The 20,809-nt window shown below is 61.5% G+C and overlaps 1 protein-coding gene across 1 annotated transcript in view; it reads left to right on the top strand.

The window, feature by feature from the left end:
- The first annotated feature begins 301 nt into the window (after nt 1-301).
- The window catches only part of ADGRA1 (adhesion G protein-coupled receptor A1), a 35,631-nt gene continuing 15,123 nt past the window's right edge, over nt 302-20,809 (top strand). The window contains exons 1-6 of the mRNA XM_060125562.1: nt 302-783; nt 1,475-1,667; nt 6,507-6,970; nt 9,318-9,445; nt 10,773-10,896; nt 15,129-15,274. Of these exons, the coding sequence (XP_059981545.1) occupies nt 6,551-6,970; nt 9,318-9,445; nt 10,773-10,896; nt 15,129-15,274 (818 nt within the window). The 5' untranslated portion in view covers nt 302-783; nt 1,475-1,667; nt 6,507-6,550. The remainder of the gene's footprint in view (nt 784-1,474; nt 1,668-6,506; nt 6,971-9,317; nt 9,446-10,772; nt 10,897-15,128; nt 15,275-20,809) is intronic.

The following is a 20,809-nucleotide window of genomic DNA, read 5'->3' on the forward strand; positions in this document are numbered from 1 at the left end:
GCGCGGGCTGGGGCTGGGACCCCGGGCTGGGCCGGGCGTGGGGGCCTCTTTCCGCACAGCTGAGGCCTGTCTACGCTGGCAGGGTCTCACTGCTGACTCATGCTGGCATGGACTCGTGGGTTCACCACGGTGTGGCCATGTTTGGATTTGAGAATATTTTAATGTGAGGACCGTGAAAATTCCTCCAAAATCAATTTCCTTGTCTGTATTTCTGTTCTCAGAGCCCCGGTGGACAGGGGTTCCCGTAATAAAAAAATAACATCGCGCTGTCCTCCTTCTGCCTCTTCAGGGAGACGTTTTGCTGTGAGTTGTCCGATTCTCTTGGAAGCGAAGGCAAAACTGCCGGTTGTCTCTTTAAATCGGCTCTGCGGTGTGATGGGGCCCGCGGTCTGGCTGGGAAGAACCATTCCCACCCTGCCGCAGGGAGCTGGCCGCTGCCATCAGCGCCTCCCCCATCCCCATGGTTACGGCTCCTGCTTCCCGACCGTCCCTGGTCCCTGGCCGTCGCCCGCCCGCCCGAGGGAGCAGGCACTCCCCACCGGAGTCCGGGAAGCCGCCTGCTGAGAACGGCAGTGACTGCCTGCCCCTCCGGCTCTGACACCCTCCCCGGTGCAGAGCCCTGGCCGTCGCCGGGCTGCAGGCTTGCAATCTGTTGATAACTCCACTCGCGAGCTCCAGCGCTGCCCCTGGGGTGGAAAACTGCTCCCGGACCCGGGAACTCACCGCCTCTCGCCAACAGGAAGCGCAGGACCGCTGCCACTCCTGCTGTTTTTGCCAAAATAGGTGAGAAGTTGGGCTGCGTTTCTCCAGGGTCCGCGCGGCAGGTGGGCCCCCAGGCGAGGAGGCAGTGGGACTTGGGGGGAGGCGAGGTCGGAGCCCGGTGGCCGCAGCATACACTGCCCCGGCCGCTTCCTGGGCATCAGCGCCGACCAGGAATGAGCAGTTCCTGCTCTTCCAAATGCAGCTTCTCAACAACTTTGGGTTACACAGACGGCACGGAGCCACCAGATAAACTGATCTGTGTGGGAGACGCCAGCCCGTGAGGTCTGGCCACGTCCGGGCAGCGGAAGCTTCGCCCTCCCAGGTCTGGCTGTCCGTTGGGGGTTATTGGAGTCTCTTGACTTAAACTGACAGACATGCGTACGTGTCTTCTGCAGCCTGAGGTTGGGCTGAGTGTCTCGCGCTGGGATGGCGAGCGGAGGTTGGTTTTTAAATATGGATAAGGAAGTGCTCCCCGGGGGCACCGTTCCTCTAAGGCTCTGAGGCCCCAGGTTGTCCCCGGAGCCTCTGCCTGACTCAGGTACCCCAAGCCAGACACTCCAACAGGCTGGCTGGGTCGGAGGGAGATGAGATGGGGGCAGACTTCGGAAACAGCTGCTGCCGGCTGCAGCCGGGGGGCTGCCCCGTGGGTGGGGTGCTAGATGCAGGTGGCAGGGAGGACCCCCACCCGCCCTGACCTGCCCTGTCTTCGCAGATGGGGGCGGCCTCTCCACCCTCACCCGCCCCGTCACGGTCGCCCAGGGCTCTACCCCGTGGCCGCTGCCTGGGACCTTGACCTTCTGGACGGCCATGGAGGCTGGCGGGGAGAACGGTGCGACGTAATCGGCTGTGCCGTTGGCACCACCTCCATCCCCTGCTCACACTTCAGTAACTTCACTGTGCTCATGGTGAGTACACGCGGGGGCCGTGGGGGGGGGCGGGCAGGCTGAGGCTGCCACCGCCACTCACGGATCCCCAGGCAGGGAGAGTAAACTGCCTCGTGGTCAGCGGGGGGCGGTGGGCGCATGCTGGCCCTGCAGCCAGGGGCCCTGGGGGCGGGGCCGGGCGGGAGGGGGGCCTCGGGCTGCCTGCTCCGCTGCTCGTCAGCGGCTGCTCCGCGTAGATCATACTAATTAGTGGCAGACGTGCTGCAGTGTTGAATCACTGAATCGGTGGAAGAGACCGTGTCCCACCACCACCCAGGCTCGACCGTGACCTGTGAAAACCTCTCTGACCCCGGGCTGGGGCCCTCCCTTTCCCGGCCCTGGCCCTGTACACGGCCCTTCCGCTGCAGCCCTGCCGGCCTCCTTCCCATCAGAAAGTTGGCCGAATGGCAGGGGATGCGGGTGGGCTTCAGCGGCACGTTCGGCAAGCCCAGAGAACGCCTCTCTCACCAGAAAAGGGGGTGCGGCCGGCTGTGTGGGGCTCGGCCTGCAGGCTCGGGGCGCTTCCCTGCGGTTCCTGCTGTTTGCATTCCGGAAAGGGTGATGCTGAGTGAATAATGCATTGTGCCTGCTTGTGAGGGACAGCAGCGGAGTGCACGCAGAGAACACCGCTGGCCGAGGACAGCGTGGCACAGGGGCCGAGGCTCAGGCACTGTCATGGGTCGTCAGCGCAGACCCGACTCTTCACAAGCAGGGCTGTGTCTGAGTCACTTGCTCGTTTTCTTCCTGTTGGAGTCGAAACGTCCAAACAAGAGAGATGCTTTTTGCCAAAGGTCGGCATCAGCTCGCAGAGCTGCCGTGCCACCTGCCTCTCAGGCGTCTGAGGGTGTGTGCTCCAGGCAGCCGGGCCCGCGCCCCAGCTCTGAGCCGTCACCTGTTGCCTGCAGGCACCAGCCCCCAACGAGCCAGGGCCTCCGGGTTGGCCGTGTTTGAAGCTTTGCATCCTCGAATTTATGTCCTCATTTGCAAAATGGGTCCTGTCACTGGCAGATGAAGGGTGAACGGGGGAGGGGGGGCAGCACCGCCCCGGGGCGCCACCGCACGTGATCCAGGTGCCCCAGCGTCAGGCCCCATCTTCGCCTCTGTCTCTGACCCTCCAGCCCTTCTGTGCCAATCTGCAGGGCCGCCCAGGCCGCCCAGCACCCTCCTTCCTTCCTCCAAGTCCATCCACACCCTCCCCCCAGCCCCAGCCAGCTCCACACCGGCCAGTCCAGGACTCTGGGAACCAGCTGGATTTCCCTTGCCTGGAGAGCTTGGAACCTCAGCAGTTTGTTGGGGGTTTATTGCTAACAAATAACATTTACACCGGAGAGAGCTTCTGAGAGGAACAGAGATGCCAACCTAACGTGTGGTGCAGCAGTTCTGCTGCAAGCACTTTCCTGCCTGTGTCTGGGAGCCTGTGGGTGAGACGCCTGCGGCCCCTGGGGGCCGTGGGGAGGAAAGCCAGCGGGGGCAGCTCCGGCCCCGTGCCCCAGGATGCCACGCTCCGGCCACCTGCTCGGGCCTGGCCCTGGCAGTCAGCTCCCCGACCAGCTCCTGAGTGCAGCGCCACCGAGGTGTCCTGGGGGCACCTGGAGGTGTCGAGCTGCCCACGACCCCGGTTTGAACCGTGCTGAGCCCTGAGCACCTTCGGGCACCTGTGCCTCCTTCTGAGCGAGTTGCCTGTGTGCCCTCGGCACCAACAGGTTGGTGAACACCCAGGTGCTCCCCTGGGGGCTCAGGGGCTGGGGGACCTGCACCCTGCCGCCTGGTCTCCAGCCGGTAAAGCCCAGGCCCCACACCTGCCCGGCGCTGACCCTCATCAGAGTGTAAAGCAGGACCTGACTGCACGGCTGCCTCTGCGATGGCGCTGTTGATACTCGAATTCAAGAAGGTCCCCAAGCGCGTGCGGCTCTGCCCTCGTGCTCCTCTCTGAGCCTCACCGTTAGCGCAGAGAGCAGCGCCCTCCAAGGGAGCAAAACGACGGGTCTGGAACTGGAGTGGAAACCGTCCAAGCCCGGGCACTCTTTCCTTCCTGAGTGTGGCATCTGGCGGTCCCGCGGGCGGTGCTGGCCCCGCCGCTGCTCTCCGGCCATACCTGTCGCGGGGGATTAGCTGGGAGGCAGGACTGGTGTACATGGCCTCCCCGCAGCCCCCGTGGCCTCAAGTGGGGCCCAGAGGGTGAGCCCAGCCGCTCACCGATGTGGCGGCCTGAGTGCCACGGAGACCTGCTCGGCAATGGCGCCTCAGCGTGGCCCGGGCCCAGGAGGCGGCCGCAGTGGCAGCACCGCTGGCTTCGAGTCGGGGTGACCTTCGCCAGGTCCTGCAGGGCCTGGAGCCAGGACAGGGTGAGAGGCCAGGCCATCCCAAGGGCAGACGCCACGCAGGACGCCCCTGTCCACACAGAAGCACCCGCGTTCCAACAAGAAGGGTGGAAGTAAAGCCCCAGAGAGACCAGGGTGGATGCAGGGCGGGGCCCGGGAAGCCGGTGTATCAGCAGGAGGCGGGAGCCCGCAGGGCGCCCATGGGCTCCCTCTGAGCCCGTGGAACCCGGGCCACACCTGTGGGTGGGTTCCCACTCTGACCCGCCCGCTGCCCGCCTGCGATGCTCCAGCCTCAGAGCTTCAGTGAGTTCCTCCAGCTCGCTGCTTTCGATTCAGTCCAAAATTTAAATTTCTAACAACTCAGAAAACCTGCCTTAGGCTCACAGAGTTTGTCGCCCACCTCAGGCCTCCCCTTACTGTTGACGGTTTTAAGCAAGTAACCCCAGTCCTGAAGGAAAGCCCGTCGTATTTCTCAAGGTCTTTTCTCCAAAGTTCTTCATAATTAGACCAGCCCACGCACCCTCAAAGGAAGATGCTACAAACCACACAAATGCCCAGTCGGGCCAACCTGTGCTCCGAATGCAGAGATGGCTCATCTGTGCCTGCCTCTCCCCCGGGACTCCCTCAGGGAAGGCTGACAGATCAGCAGGGTCGCCACTAAAAAGCAGACGAGGGGCCGCAGGCTCCGCAGAGCTCAGTCTTGGTCGGGACAAGCCCGGGTGGAAGGACCTGCCCACCCTAGACCCCCAAAGGCCCAGCCTTGATGCCTGGCCATGCGGGAGGGACACCCGTACACGGTCTGCACCGCGGCCCGGAGAGGCCCATTTGCCGCTTTTGATCAGACAAGCGACCCCTGACCTGACCTCTTCCCTCCTTTCTTCTTGTCTTTCTTAACATCCCAATTTGTTTGATTGCAAAACATACCAAAAAGGACACATCCAACTAAAATCATGATGAGGTGTAACGGAAAAGGGGAAATACAAACCAGGCAGCACGGGGCCTGCCGCCCTGGGACCGTTGCTGGGCGCCTGAAGGCTCCACAGGGAAGCAGGAGCCCGGGGTCCCCGGAGGAGACACACCTTGGCTGTAGCTTCCACCGCAGCCCCGCTGGTCGTCCTGCAGCACAGACGTGGGCGGGAATTGCGGGCTTCAGCCCCGCAGCTGGGCGGCTCCCGGCACGCGGTGTGTGGCCTCGTCCTCTGGGCGTTGCCTTCGCCTCCCCTCTTCCTCCGTGGGTTCTCTGGACCTCTCTCCAGCCTCTCTGCTCTGAGGTCAACGCTGCATCCATTGTTGCTGGTCCCCAGAGCACCGCCGGGTCCACGGCCTCTGAGGGACTTGCCCATCCAATGCTGTCTGACCACATATGGACCGTCGTAAGGGTTTTGCCTGTGGAACACTCGCAGAGTAGCTTCTTCCAAGAGGAACGTGTACATGTGTGAACTTTAAAATATAAACTCCAGCGCCATTTTGCATTACTTACTTTGAATTTTAAATGTCACCTCTAAAAATGTAGAAAGCACTGTTGATAACTCTGATTTGGAGAAAGGAAAAAAATAGGAGGCCAAGTGGAATTAAATCTCTGTTTCTCCTAAATCATATATTGTGGATGCAGCTGCTGCGGGGTCGGAGGCCCCCTCACCACTGTGAGGAGCCTCAAATCTGGGCCCTCGGACGAGAAGGAAGGGGTCCAGAGGCGGGTGACCTCCGGGCTGGTCCCATGACAGGCTGGGCGTCGTCCTCAGGAAACGCCTCTGGGTCTTGAACGGATGCTCTGAGATGCTTTCCTGCTGCAGGAAAACCAATTCTGGCTCTTACTAGGCTTAACATAAAGGGGTTTTGCGTGTGTGAATAGAAACTGGCAGATAAGATGCTTTGGGAGGCAAGCTCTCCACCGCAGGCCCGGGAGCTGCATGGGCTCCCCCGTCGTGGGTCACATGCACCTGCGGCCCTCGGCCCCAGGGCACCAGGCCGTTGCTGTGGCCACTGCGTCAGGAAGCAAGTGCGAGCTTTGCTCCCCCCCCCCGCCATCCCTCCCCCAACCCCAGAAAGAGTCAGGGGTCTGACCTCAGTCTTTAGGGGCAGCAGTGCAGGTGACAGCACCCGGAAAAGGTGGGGAAGGGGCTTGTAAGCCCCCCAGAGGGGGTGGACCCACCCCGGGTCCCTCAGCTCCAGGAGAGACACCAGGACACACGGGTCCCGATTGAGTCAGTGAGAGAACCGGACGGGCCAGACCCGGAGCGGCTCTTGCCTGTGGACATGAAACCAGTAACAGAGGCCCAGGTGCACTTTTGTGAAGGGTCAGGGGGTCTCAGCCCCGGCTGATGTCACAGGAGGGACACACCATCGTCTCCCATGAAAAGGACGACACACACAGGCCCAGGGACGCCGCCAGTGCCCGGTCAGACCTGAATCCAACACTCCCGGCTGGTGACTCTCAATGAAAAGATCATCCAATATCAGGACTTGCCCAGGAAAACCTGCCTTTCCTCGACGTTTGCAGTGAGTTGCATCTGGCAGGAGGCCGGTGCCCACGGAGCCTGACAAATGCAGAAACACCCTGGGACTACGGGGCCGCGTGAGCCCCCTTCCCGCCATCGCCTGACGCCAAATGCTCCAGAATTCGGGATGCGTGAGGGCCCCTGGCAGGCGGGACGCTGTGGGAGGCAGGACGCTAGTGGGAGGCGGGACGCTGTGGGAGGCGGGACGCTAGGGCCCCTGGCAGGCGGGACGCTAGTGGGAGGCGGGACGCTAGTGGGAGGCGGGACGCTAGGACCCCTGGCAGGCGGGACGCTGTGGGAGCTGGACGCCCCTGGGAAGCAAGAACGGCAGGCTGCTCTCTCTCTCGTGAAACATCTATTCTCCACCAGGAGACCATCCTGCCCTTCGTCACAGAGGCCCATCCTCGCCCAGACGGAGGCTCCTGGCTGCAGGACAGAGGGCCCAGCAGCCTTCGTGCTCCCCTGGGTGTGGTGGGAGCCCTGCCAGGATCTGGCCACAGACCCTCCCCTGTGCCGAGCCTTCCCAGGCATCTTGAGTGGGCGGGACCTCCAGGTCTCCCCTGGGGACGTGCAGCCTCTGCGTCCCGGTCACCTCGAGGCTGGCGTCCGTTGGCTGCCTTTCCTCCTGAGCTCGTGATTCCGTGGATTTGGGCTGTGAGTGCAACGTGCATCCTGCTGACAGCCTGGGTGTCCAGACGGGAGCTGCTGGTGTTCCGTGCACGTCTACACCCGCGCTTCAGGCTTCCTGGCCCGTGGACGGTCAGGACTGCAGCACGAGGGCAGCCGCGGTGTCCGGCCTGCGGTCTGCCTAGCGGCACGGCGCCCTCCCCTGACCGCCTGCTTCTTCTGGGCAGGGCGCTATTTCTGGCTTCCCTGGGCAGCGGGGCCCCTGGGCAGCCAGACGCTGAGGCCCCCTTGGCATCCAGGTCACTCAGTGCCTCTTCCCGGGTGACCAAATTCAATCAGCTGTTGCCATGACAACAGCGACCTCCTCACCAAAGTCCCTGCGTCGGAGCAAAGTCGGGGTGCAGAGGCCCCAGCTGGGCCCAGGGTGGCTCCTCTGAGCACGTCCTCTGGCTGGCCGGGCCTCCAGGAATGTCCACGAGGAGAGAAGCCACCTGAGCCTGGACGCGCTGGCTTCCTGACTCCCGCCGTGACAGGCCAAGGCCTTCTCGGGGTGCCTCTCTGCTCCCCACGACTCCATCCTGGAGGAGCCGCCAGCCACCTCCGCTGTCCTCACAGCCCAGGGAGGCACCAGTTGGAGCTGCTCTGGGCCTGGGGCGGGGGCGTCTGCCATGGACGCCCCTGTGGTCTGCGGGAATGGGACCAGCACGATGGCAGACCCCTAGCTCTGACCACCAGCCCCGTGGTCACAGCAGGAGCAGCTCAGGTGGTCCCACAGGGGACACCAGGCAGCCCTCCACAGGCCCAGCTCAGCCTGTGGGCACTGACCCCAGCCTGCTCCCCAGAGCCCAGCGTGTCCCCCAGGGCCGTGGGAGCAGAGTAGGGCATTCAGGCTGGGGCATCGAGCAAGGGCTCCACCCTCTGACCTGAGCAGTGGGAACCAGAGCACGGCTCAGCTTGTCCCCTGGGGCGGCCGTGACAAAGTCCCACAGAGCAGGAGGCTGGACGTCCAAGGTCCAGGCGCCTGCAGGTTGGCTTCTCCTGAGGCCTCTCCTTGCTGGGTAGAGGGCCCCTCCCGCCGTGTGCTGGTGCCGGCCCCTTCTTACAGGGACTCTGGTCCCTTTGGTCAGGACCACCCGAGAACCCTACCCTACCTGAGCCACATCCCTTAAAGCCATCCCCTCCGGATGGTGGGGACAGCTCAGTCCACAGCGGGTTTCTCGTGTGACTCGACGACTTGTACCACACGAGGCGTCCAGAGCAGGGCTCGGTGCGGGCAGAGGGTCGGAGGTCAGAGGGGGTGCCGCAGGCTCTAGCCCCTGCCTCCCAGCCTGGTGTGCCCCAAGCCCCTCCGGGTCCCCCCCGGCCCTGGGGGTGCCGCTGGCGGGTGTGCCCAGCCTCGCCCTGGGAACACAGCTCCGACGCAGGGCACTTGCGGCGCTGCGTCGGGGGTTGGCCTCAGAGCCCCAGCGCCTGACGCAGCAAGCCTCGCTTACCTGGTGAATAAAAAGACAGAACCTCCCTCAGCTCTGAATGTCCAGCCGGGGCATTCTGCCCTCAGTGTTACATCCTCCAGGGAAAATGGATATCCTTTGAACCCTGACCTTCAGCCCTTTACCTGGGCTGTGACAAACAGTGAAGGTTGTACACCTGGGGTTCTCGAGCCTGTTCACACCTGCTGCTCTTCCCCCACTGACCTGAGTCACCTCTGGGCAGACCTACTGAAATGACACAAATTCTCCTGGGAGACCACTCAAAGCAGCATTGCAGTGGGTGTGAGGCCCGGAGTGGACTTGGGGGTAATCTGACACGAGCCTCATGGGGGCAAGTGTGCCGTCATACAAGGGCATTTGACAGAAGCAGGAGCCGGGTGATCCACCAGCCCCCCGGGAGGGCGAGGAGTCTGGAGGCCAACAGGCAGCACAGCAGGAGGCTGCCCTCGGGGAGCTGGCCGTCAGAGCCCCCAGAGGCGCCCGCAGCTGGTGGGGGGCCCACGAGGCCACACGCCGCCTGCCCTGAGCACTCCACAGGTTGGGGACCTTCCCCTGCCCCAGGCCGACCATTTCTGCTGAGACCTGTGAACCTCCACCCGATCCAGGAAATGCTTCCAGCCCCTCGCCGGGCGGAGGCTGAGCCTGGGGACAGCCCGGCCACCTTGGTCACACGGGTGTGCTCTGTGTCCTTTCCAGGATTTGAGGACTGTCCTGTCCCTGCCCCAGTCCCCAGGGGAGTTCCTGCACCCCGTGGTATATGCCTGCACTGCCGTCATGCTGCTGTGTCTGCTGGCCTCCGCCATCACCTACGTCGTGCACCAGAGGTAAGGCCCGCTCTGCCCCTCGCCTTCGAGGGCAAGCTCTCTCCTGCCCTCACGTAGCAAGGAGTCCAGGAAGGTGCTTCACAGGCAGCCGGCCAGCTTGAGGCTGCCCAGTGCCCAGACAGCGCTGGCAGCCGAGGGTGGCCAAGTGCTAGGCGACACCCTTGCCTTCCACCCCGGGCCCCCCCCGTGCTCATCAATTCAGGTGACACGCGCTCTTTCTCCAATGGCACCGTGTCCATTCAGGGACCCCTACAGCCCATGGCCTGAGGAAGTTAGAGTAGCTGCAGAAACTTCGAGCAGCCTTGCCCTCTGCTTTTCACCTACAGGGGAGTCCAGCTGGTTTCCTACAGAGCTGGTTTCCTGGCCACGTCTGCCTGGAGGGGCTGGGGCATCACTTGAAGATGCGCTGGGTAATGTGAGGAGGGGTCCCGGCCACCATCAGGGTCAAGTCCACAATCAAAGTCATGGGCAAAGCCCAGGCCACAGTCATAACCACAGTCATGGGAAGAGGCTTGGGCGTGTCCAAGGCCAGGGTCATAGGTAGAGGCTTGGGCGTGTCCAAGGCCAGGGTCATAGGTAGAGGCTTGGGCGTGTCCAAGGCCAGGGTCAGGGGAAGAGGCTTGGGTGTGTCCAAGGCCAGGGTCATAGGTAGAGGCTTGGGCATGTCCAAGGCCAGGGTCACAGGTAGAGGCTTGAGCGTGTCCAAGGCCATGGTCATAGGTAGAGGCCTGGGTGTGTTCAAGGCCACAGAGAAGCTGTGGTCATAATCACAGCTGCAGGCATAGGCTAAGAAATTTCATTTTGTCCATCGCCAGGGCTGGGGACTGGTCATGGGCATGTTCACAGCCACAGGCAGCGTCCTATCCAGGTACAGGTCCGGCTACAGGGGATCATGTCAGAGACAGTCAATCACAGCCTCCTCCTAAGGTACAGCCTCTGCTCAGAGAGGGAAGAACTCTGTCTGGGGAACCAGGAGGTGGGACTGGGTTTCTTCCCCATCCTCCCTCTGGGACATTGGACAAATCATAGCATCCCAGGGCCTCAAGGTCCTCGTCTGTCCAATGACCAGAGACCTCCCAGTCACAGTATTCCAGGGCAATTTTCCAACAAACCACCCAAGGCCACATGCTAAGGTGGATTCAGCGTGTCCATCCATCTTTCCCCGACCTGGTCTCTCTGGTGTGCTTTTCCCTGCCCGTCTTCGTCCTGCTCTGAGGTCTTCAGCCCATTCCCCGCGTGGACGGGACGTGGCATTTAGAGAAAAGGGTTCACTTCTACGCTCTGCCCTGAGAGGCCAGTTCCTGACCTGAAATCTCCGTTCCTGCAGCGCCATCCGGATCAGCCGGAAAGGCCGGCACACGCTCCTGAACTTCTGCTTCCACGCGGCCCTGACCTTCTCCGTGTTTGCTGGTGGCATCAACCGCACCACGTACCCTATCCTATGCCAGGCGGTGAGTGCTGTTGGGTCTTCATTTTGCTACAAACTCTGAAGTGTTTGTCGACTCTCCTCCCAAAGGGGAAATTCGTGATAACCGTCTTGTGTATGAAACCACATTCAAGTGCTTGCTCAGGCTTCTCGTGAAGGGGACAGTTAAGCATCCAGTGTGTCTACACCTCTCCCGCGTGAGTCTGACCGATTTGCTCAGCATTTGATCATGTCATTTAGTTTATTTTCCAATCGGACCAGTTTTCTCCAAGGCCTATGGTGACATGTTAATGAGACATTCATAGTCCGGGGCTCATCACAGAAACAGGGACGCGAACTGCCTCTCCTGCAGAGACAGGTGGGGTAGGAGCACAGGGGTGGGACCCCCTGCTCCCTCGGCCCAGGTAAGAGTCCATGGATGTAGGTGAGAGAGCGCCATTGCTGGTGGGTCGCCGGGGATTCAGGGCCGTGGAAGAGACACGCGGTCCCAACCCTCCAAGTGGGACTCGGCAGTCTTGTGCTGGGGAGGTCTGGCCCTCTCAGGTGAAAGGGGAGCACAGAGAAGACACAGAGGGGTCTTCTTCCCACCCCACAGCCCCGCCTGACCTTCCTTAAAAGGGGGGAAAGGGACTTCCCTGGCGGTCCAGTGGTTAAGACTCCGCACTTCCACTGCAGGGGGCCCAGGTTTGATCCCTGGTCGGGGAACTAAGATCCCACCTGCCATGCAGCGTGGCCAAAAGAAGGCAGGGCGGGTAGTACGAACTACCCTCCGGTCCTGACAGAGCCCAGAAAGAGGCCCTTCCGTCAACTGTGAGTCAAGGACAGAAGGCCCAGGTGCCTTTGCAACTGGACATCGAGGCCCCTCGTGCTCTCCCCCTCCAGCCTCTCACCAGCCCGCCTACTCCTGGCCTCAGCTCAGCCCAGTGGACAGTGCCCTCCAGGCGGGCAGACCCCTCCAGCACCCAGGCGGGGGCCAGGTGGGGCTTCCCCATGGACCACAGGGCATCTCACCAAGGACTCATTTGGTGTGTGTCCATCTGCTTGGACCACGTGGAGGGAGCGTCTCTGCCGGCACCCACCGGGACGTCACATGCACCCCTCGCAGCCTTGGTTGTGTGAATTCAACAACAGTTTATTGACAGCCGTGAGGGCTGCTGCAGCCCAGTTACCTGGCCTCCACACGGAAAATGACTCGTCCTCCTGCACAGACGGTGGCAGCTGGGAGGCTCCTGGGTGTCAGGGGCAAGAGGCTGCTCCCACAGGGGCACCTGGGGGAGGAGTCAGGCTGTGAGCTGCCCCCCGATGCCCTCCCCCCTGCAAACAGGGTGCCAGACCCATGAGACAGGACCCGGGGGCCCTGTGGCCCAGTCTCCCCACGCTCCTCTATACAGAAGAGAGATCACTTTTCTGCAAATCCATGTTAGGGCGAACCATCCCACTGGGAAGCCAATTCTGCCACCTGTTCCTGGACCCCAGCAGAAAAGTCACCACCACGTCCCTGAAAACCACGCAGAGGGGCAGACACGCTTCCGGAAGCCTCTTGATAGCGTGGAAACACCCCCTGGGAGAGCCCCGGGAAATCCAGTTTACCGTCCGCTGCGAACACCTGCTGAGACGTGGCGCCGTCTGGAAGCAGTGATATGCATTGCTATCTTTATTCCACACTTTGCCACCAACGCTCCGCACGCCGGGACCCTGCAGCGGGAGCCCTGGGACCTGGCGGTACAGCCAGCCCCTCAGGTCATCACGGCCCTTACAGGCCTGGGAGCCCCACCTCCCCCAACCGGGAGCCCACCCCAAGACTGCCAGCCCAGACAGAGGCTCTGGGGGCCAGGCGTCCTTGTGGCAGCCAAGGCCTGGCCGGTGCAGCCGGGTGGACCCCGAAGTGTGTGGTGGATGGGGGCGGACAGGCCTGGGGGGTCTGGAGAGGCAGGATCTGCACAGGTCCTGCTGGCGTGAGACACGCTCGGTCCCCTCGTAGTGACAACCTCATGGCCCTGTCGGGGAGCAACCTCGGTTCTGGAGTCCGTGCTGGCCTGGCTTCCCAACCACGTTTCCAGAAGGAATCAGGAACTCGCTTTCTCTCACAGACGAGCCGTAGGCCAGGTCTGGGGCAGTGAGAACAAGATTCCAGCAGGACGGCCAGCTACACACGGGCTGAATGTCACCCACCAAGCGCCCAGAGGAGAGAGAGCAGGTGCGGGGCTGGGTGGCCACAGCCATGGGGCCGCCGCTCGCTGGAGGAGAGAGAGCCCAGGGGACATGGCCCAGGACCAGGACGGTTGGAAGGTGTGAAGGCTGACATCCTGTGTCGAGCCGACCGGCCATGGTGCAAACATCTTTTTGGTCAAACCTCTTTCTGCGCGCAACTGTGAGCGTGTTTCTGCGTGAGGTGAACATTCGAGCCGTGGCCCGAGGAAAGCAGACTGTCCTCCCCAACACTGGCCTCATCCACTCCACGGGGGCCTGGACAGAAGAAAAGTCTGAGTAAGAGAGACCCCTGCGTGTCCTGGGGCTGGGACCTCAGTCTCTCTCCTTTGGATCCGGGCTCAGACCGAAACCGCACAGTCGGCTGTCCCGCCAGCTGCAAATTCTGGGTCTCAGCCTCCGTGATCACACAAGCCGAGTCATTAGCATAAATGTGGATTTGCTCCGGCCGGCGGCCAGCCTGCCCGCACCGCAACAGCAACAGCTCACCACCACCCGAGGCCTGACACAGACCCTGCAGCCAACCCTCCTCATCCAGGTGTCACAGGGAAATGTGTTAGAGAGACATGAGGAACGAGAGTGGCTCAGGATGGCTGGAGGGAACAGACGGTTGTTATGGCGACGAAACCATGGCTGCGAGCCTCACTGAAGGGCTCCCTGACATCATGGGCACGGGCGGCCGCTGCGGGCCCCGCTAATCCCTGTGCATCCGCACCAGCCCTGGGTCCGGAAGCACGGGCGGCGGCCCGCATGGCAGAGGGGCCGTCTGGACGCCAGGGTAACGACCCTGCGACCGCTCCACGCGTCCAGCCTGAAGCTGGTGTCTGGCAGACGGAGTCCTGCCGTTTACACCTTCTCATCACCCACAAACTTTCACAGTCCAGGCGACGCTCGGGGCAGACGGGTGAAGGGCAGACCTGGCTCTGCTGCCTCCCTGCCCCCACTCTGGGTTCCGGGTCCTCTTCCCGGCCTGGGACCAGCTCCAGAGGCCGAGGGTGGCGTTCCTTCTAAGGACGTGTCTCTGACTGTTTCTACTCACACGTGATGAGAGCACCTCTGCTGTCCTGCAGTCGAGGGCCAGGCCCACGTGGTCCCCTTTCCTCCTGTTTCTGGTGCAGGGAGTTCTAGCCCCTCAGGTCCTCATGCCTCCTCCTCTCGGCCAGGCTGGGGTGAGGCCGTGAGCTCAAGGCCCCAGGCGCACACGGCCCCACCACGAGGCCCAAGCCAGGCGGAGGGAAAGGCTGGGCTCTCCCCCCTGCAGGGAGCCACCTGAAACCGTAAACACAGCCCGGGGAGTTTCCCACCACCCCACGGCGTTCTCACCATTATCACGGAGCCTTCTCATAAGTAAAGGCTGAACCCTGGAGTTGATAAATCGTTATAATGGTGCGACGTTACCTTTATTCCCAGAATCGCTGTGTTCCTTAAACGTTGACATCCTTACAATTACAGCCATGTTTTACTTGTCATTGCGAAATGTCAGGTTATTACTTCAAAGGCAACTCATTTTACAGAAGCGGATGGAGATGACGGGGTGTGGAATATGTAATCAGCTGAGGCAGATTATTGCCACAGGAATGAGCGACCCCGACTGGCAGGGGGTGAACTTCAGCCTCTGACCCCAAGCGCTGTATCTCACCCGCGAGCCGCAAACACCGGAATCCCGGGAGACCCCGCTGCGCCGTCGCCCCCCCTTCCTTTGGTGGGCGCCGGTGGGGCTGGGCCATGCCAACCACACAGACGTGTGCACCCGGCCCACATGCGGGAGGCTGTGCTCGCCACTAGGACCGTGCCCAGGGTGTCGTTCACACACCTCTCTGCAGGACGGCCATGCTGACCGTTCAAGGGTCCTGGCAGCCCATGCGACTCCCTTGAGCTCCAGCCCCTGTGAAGGGTGGCATCTTCCCCGAGGACCCCAGTGCCCCCTGCCAGTCCCACTTCCTGTCACCACCTCCTGAGGATGCAAGGGGGAGGGGCTCGGACTCGGGGGAACGTGCGCTGGCGGAGGCAGGGCTGGGGATGGCTGGCTCACTCGCTCTCCCCCCCCAGGTGGGCATCGTGCTGCACTACTCCACACTCTCCACCATGCTGTGGATCGGAGTTGCCGCCAGGAACATCTACAAGCAGGTGACCAGGAAGGCCCCGCTGTGCCCGGGGGCAGACCAGCCACCGCACCCCAGGCAGCCCTTGCTCAGGTACTGAGTGCACCTGGCCGCCCCCCCGCCAGGCTCCAGGAGACCCCGGCCCTGGACCTCCCTCTGGGGCTCTTGGGGCCTGAGGATGATCCAGTGGCACAGGTGGCCGGGGGCAGGGTGGGGCTCTGGTGCGGGGTGACTGCCCTCTGGTACCGCTGAGTTCCCGCGGGGAGAACCCCGGCACCATGCTGGGTGGGCATGGGGAGGGATGGCTCCGTGGCGGGTCCGCAGCCTGGTCTGGGCTTTGGTCTATTCACGGGTCTCAGAGAGCTAAGGGGGGGCCTGGTCTCAAGGTGACCGCGAGGCTCGGCCACAGGTTCGGAGGCCCCCGCCAGCCCGTTGTCCCCGATGCCTCCTTGGGCCGCGCAGGCTCGAGGTGGACGTGGTTGGAGCAGGCCTGGGGCCGATGGGAGCCCCAGACCCCCTGCCGGCATCTGAGCCAGGGAGACGCCGTGGCACCAGCCTGCCGGGGCCACAGCAGGAGTGCATCTCACTTCACGCCAAGGAGCGATCTCGGCTCCTTTAGGCAAGGACGCACCTGCCCCGGCACTGGGCAGCCATCTGTGGCAATCAGTGTTCTGCCGGGCTCTGCCCTTCAATTTTCTGAGCCAAGACTGAACCCAAATCGGCCGTCGGCAAGAGCCAGGCTCAGATCGGCCTACGTGGCCCTGAGCCTGGGCACCAGCTGCCCAAAGCCAGCCGGCTGCCACCATCTCCAGGACGTCACCTGAGCTCGGAGAGCATAAGCCTTGGCTGCCCACCGAGCTCCCCCAGGGTGCCCGCTGGTGGTGATGTGCAGCTCGGCCAGAGGTCGCCCTGGACACTGGGGCTGGGGGCGGGGAGGGGGACCCTTGGCGTTTGGGAGCCTTTTGCCTGGGATTCCTGAGACGATCCCAACCAGGTGGTCCCAGGGAAAGGCAGCTGCTGCCGCTGTGAGGTTGCGGCCCATGCGGGGGGCACCAGGGACACCCGGCCCCTCGGACTGAGCTCTGTCTGGCTTTGCACTTGGAGGGACGTGGACCAGCGCTCAGTAAGCCCACAGCCCGGCAGAGCGGCCATTCTGAGGCAGATTAAAAAGCTCCCTGTGGTATTTAAGTGGATAGCGACCCCCCGCAACACCACCCCGTCCCCGCCCCCAGGCTTCTGACACTATTTGATTTTCAGGTGGAGCAGACACGTTGCCATGTGGCAACCAGGGGCAGTGGCACTTTCACAGTGACTTGGGCCAGGGAAGCGGGATTTCATCATCTCGTCTCCTGCCAGGGAGGCCCCAGGTCCCCTGGGTTTAAAAATCACTCTCAAAATGCATTTGCGGGTCTGAAATTGATTGAAGCGCTGCCTGGTTGCTTGAAGACTGGGGTGGAGCTGTGGAGCTTGCTCTGTTTTTCTCTGACAGCTTCAAAATGCACGTGACCCGGCTGGGCGCCCAGCACCGTGGGGCTCCGTGACCTGGGGCCTGGGGTGGGGACTGCCCCAGCCGCGCTGTCACACCCGCAGGTCACTGGGGGAAGCTGGCCGCTTCTGGTGCTGGCCGGACGCCACTGCCACACCCCCGCCCCAGCGTCCATTTCCTTTAGTACGAAGGGCCTTGACACTGGGGCATCCACGTAGCGCTGTGACCCCAGTAGCTCCCTCGGTTACCAGCCTGCCCGTCGCCACCCCATCCCGGCACGCACACCCGCCACGGGTGCAGATGTCGGAGGGCGGGGGCGTCTGCTTCCGGCTCCCCCCCATCACCAGCACAGTCTGCTCTCTCGGCCCGGCCTGGCCGGGGGCTGGCGGCGAATGTGATGGGCCTGGGCCTTCTCCAGAGAGACCAGAGGCTGATCGTGGGGACCCCAAAGGCTGGGGGGAGCCGTCAGGGACCAGAGACTTTCGTCCCAGGCCCCCAGGGCTCACATTCTGCCCTCCACGCTCCAGGCCCTGCAGCCTCTGCCCTCAGCCTCCTCAACCGGAAGCACCCTCATCAGTGGGGATCTTCCAACCGGCCCCGCAACAGGCGTCCTTTTCCTGCATCCTTGACCCCACTCCCAAGACTGGAAAGTCACCTGGGCTTTACCAACAGCAACAGGAATTTAGCTCCTGGGACTCCCTGAGAGGGAAGCGCCCCAAAAGGCCACGTGCTGCCAGGGCATGCTGCGTAAGCTGTCAGAACAGAGCGCACCATGTCTTGCTGGACCCTCGGGGAGGGCTGGGCGGCACGGGCAGTGGCCAGAGACCCTGTGTCCTCCCAGCCCAGCTCTGCAGTTTTCCACTGAGAAATAAAAAGAAAACAGTTGCGAAATCCCACACAAATATTAAAATAGTTTTCTCCATTTCTGCAAAAACGGCCACTGGACTTTGGATAGAGATTGCATTGAATCTGGAGAGCACGTTAAGATGTGTTACCATTTTAACATTAGTAGCAGCATCCAATCTGAACGCAGGATGTCTTTCCATTCTTCTTTAATTCCTCCCGGGAATGTTTTACGGTTTTCAGGGCACATATCGTGTGCTCCGTGGTCGAATTTTTCCCTAAGTATTTTTTATGCTATTGTAAATGGGATTGTTTCCTTAGCTTTATATTCAGGCTGTTCACTGCGTATGTACAGAAATACAACTGATTCCTTGTGTTGATCTTGTGTCCTGCAACTTGGCTGAAATTGCTTACTAGCTCCAGCAACTTTCCGTGGACACTTTGGGGTCTTAACTACCTCATGTCATCTGCATGGAGGGAGTATTACTTCTTTGTTTCCAATGTGAGTGCTTTTCTTTCTTTTCTTGCCTAATCGCTCTGGCTAGGACTTCCAGGACTGTGTTAGTCCTCTCTCTTTTTCTCTTAGTCTAGCTAATAGTTAGCCAATTTTGTCAATCTTTTTGAAGAACCAACTTTGATCTCATCCATTTTCTCTATTTTGTAATTTTTCTTCTTTGAAATACGCGACGTTTATTGAGCACATACTCTGTCGCGCTCTACGCTAAAGGGCAGGCACGTGTTTTACGATTATTCACAGTTTGTTTAGAACAGAAAATGTGTCTGGTGTAAAGGAAGTTTAACAATGCCTCCTAGTTTACACAGCACTTTCACACACATTGGAGGGAACATGACTGTTTCTATTTTACAAAATAAGGAAACTGAGGCATAAAGAGATTCGAGGGTTGTCCCGGTTCATGCATCAGCAGCTAATTAGTGATCGCCTCTATTGTATTTATCTCTGCTCTAGTGTCTATTATTCCCTTCCTTCTGCTGATTTGAATTCAGTTTGCTCTTCTTTGCCCCACTTCCTTACAGTATAAAGTCAGATTCCCGATCTGAGATCTTTCTGTTTTGACTCTAGAACTTATGGCTATGAATTTCCCTCTGGGCAAGAGCTGATCAGCTTTTGCTGATCCCAGAGGTTGTGGTGTGTTGTGGGGTTTATTCATGCGTCTCAAGGTCTTTTCTGATTGTCCTTGTGATTTTCTCTTCTACCCACTGGTTATTTATGAATGTGTTGTTTATTTTCCACAGATCATTCGGTTTTCAGGGGGTGGGGTGAATCTCTCTAGAATTGTGCTGAAAGTCTTAGAGACAGCTGAGTGAGGGAATTCCAGATTGACTGAAGGGCCACGTAGCTGAGGGGAGAGAACTTGACTCCAATGATGGGAAACATACTATTTCATTCCTTCCGGTGTTTGGAAAGCTCTGAGGTCAGGGTCAGGAGCTGGGGAGGGCCTGGGGTGGAGGCAGGTTACTTTGCAGGTTCTGCTGGGGGGCTGCACGGCCAGGTTAGCTGTCTGCTTTCTCTATGTGAGGAATGGAATGGGTATGGAGTGTGGGCTCTAGGGGAGCACCTCGATTCAGGCCCCGGGCCAGGCCCAAGGGTCACCGAGCAGAGTCAAGGCCTTTACGGGTCTCTCATGGCTGTGAGCTGAGAGTGAATTGGGTCCCTGGACCATCAGTCCTGCCTCAGGGCTTCTTGCTGGGGTATCACCACTTGGAACAAAAGGGTGTACATTTAGACAAGGAGGTGCTACCCCTCAGCTTTGGGGTTGGGAGTCTGGGGATGGGCCAGACTCAGAGCCTCAGCTGGGCCCAGGATGTCAGCACCAGGACCTTCTGGTTTTCTTGGGGTGGGGGTGGGGGGTAGGCCTTGCGGAACCAGCACATGGGCAGCGCAGAAAGCATTGTGAAGGGCTAGGGGGAGAGCGGAAGTGGGAAAGAACAGCAGGAGGTGAGAGAGGACCATATGCCCCACAGGGGAGCTGCCCAGTGAGGGGGCAGGACTGGAGCATGGACCCGGCCAGGAGCCCGGTCCAGCTCCCAAGGGCCCACCCAGCCCAGCCTCCACCACCAGGCCCCCTGATCCAGGACACAGCTCTGCGCACCCATGACAGGGTCCCCTCACACCAAGATGCCTGGAGGGACTCAAGGCAGAGCTCCCCACTCCAGCCACCACCGCCCAGTGTCCATGCAGCCCTGGTGCAGCCGTCGGTCCCCAAGGTGCCAATGCTGTTTCTCAGAGGTCCCAACACAACTAATAGTGTGTCCACGAGGGACACAAAACCACACCCACACTCCTGTGTGTCCACATGGACCCGAGCACACACCCAGCGCCCTGGTGTGTCCACGTGGACCCAAGAGCACGCCGAGCACCCTGGTGTGTACACGTGGACCCGAGCCCACGTCCAGCGCCCTGGTATGTCCACGTGGACCTGAGCCCACACCCAGTGCCCTGGGGTGTCCACGTGGACCCGAGCCCACGCCCAGCACCCTGGTGTGTCCACGTGGACCCGAGCCTATGCCCAGCGCCCTGGGGTGTCCACGTGGACCCGAGCCCACGCCCAGCGCCCTGGGGTGTCCACGTGGACCCGAGCCCATGCCCAGCGCCCTGGGGTGTCCACGTGGACCTGAGCCCATGCCCAGCGCCCTGGGGTGTCCACGTGGACCTGAGCGCATGCCCAGCGCCCTGGGGTGTCCACGTGGACCTGAGCCCATGCCCAGCGCCCTGGGGTGTCCACGTGGACCCGAGCCCATGCCCAGCGCCCTGGGGTGTCCACGTGGACCCGAGCCCATGCCCAGCGCCCTGGGGTGTCCACGTGGACCTGAGCGCATGCCCAGCACCGCCACACACAGCAGGCAGCTCAGTAAGGCACTGGCACCATCACCCCCACGCCTGTGTCAGGAAGCTGGGCGCTGCTCCACGCTGTTCTCGTCCCCTCCCCACGTCAGGAGGAGCCCCTGTGTTCCCAGGCTCCTCTCCTCTGTCACCCTGGCCCCCCTCAGCCACTGTACTCCCTTCAGACTGCTCTCCGTCCCCCAGGCCTCCCACCCTCAGTGCCCTTCCGTCCAACCCCCATCCCTCCAGAGTCCCCTCCTAACGTGGAAGCACGCAGGGCCCCGACACCACTAATGCCGGTCCCCAGCCTGAGCCCCCGCCTTCCCCCAGCAGCCCCTGCTAGGACACCTGCTTCCACCATGTGGTGACGGCCCCTCCCCACGCCTGCCACTCCCTTTGCTCCTGCAGGACCGTATCCCTGGATCCCACAGAATGCTGTTGGCAGCCATCCCAGTAC

The sequence above is a fragment of the Lagenorhynchus albirostris genome, chromosome 16, assembly GCF_949774975.1.
Source record: "Lagenorhynchus albirostris chromosome 16, mLagAlb1.1, whole genome shotgun sequence".
Lineage (NCBI taxonomy): Eukaryota > Metazoa > Chordata > Mammalia > Artiodactyla > Delphinidae > Lagenorhynchus > Lagenorhynchus albirostris.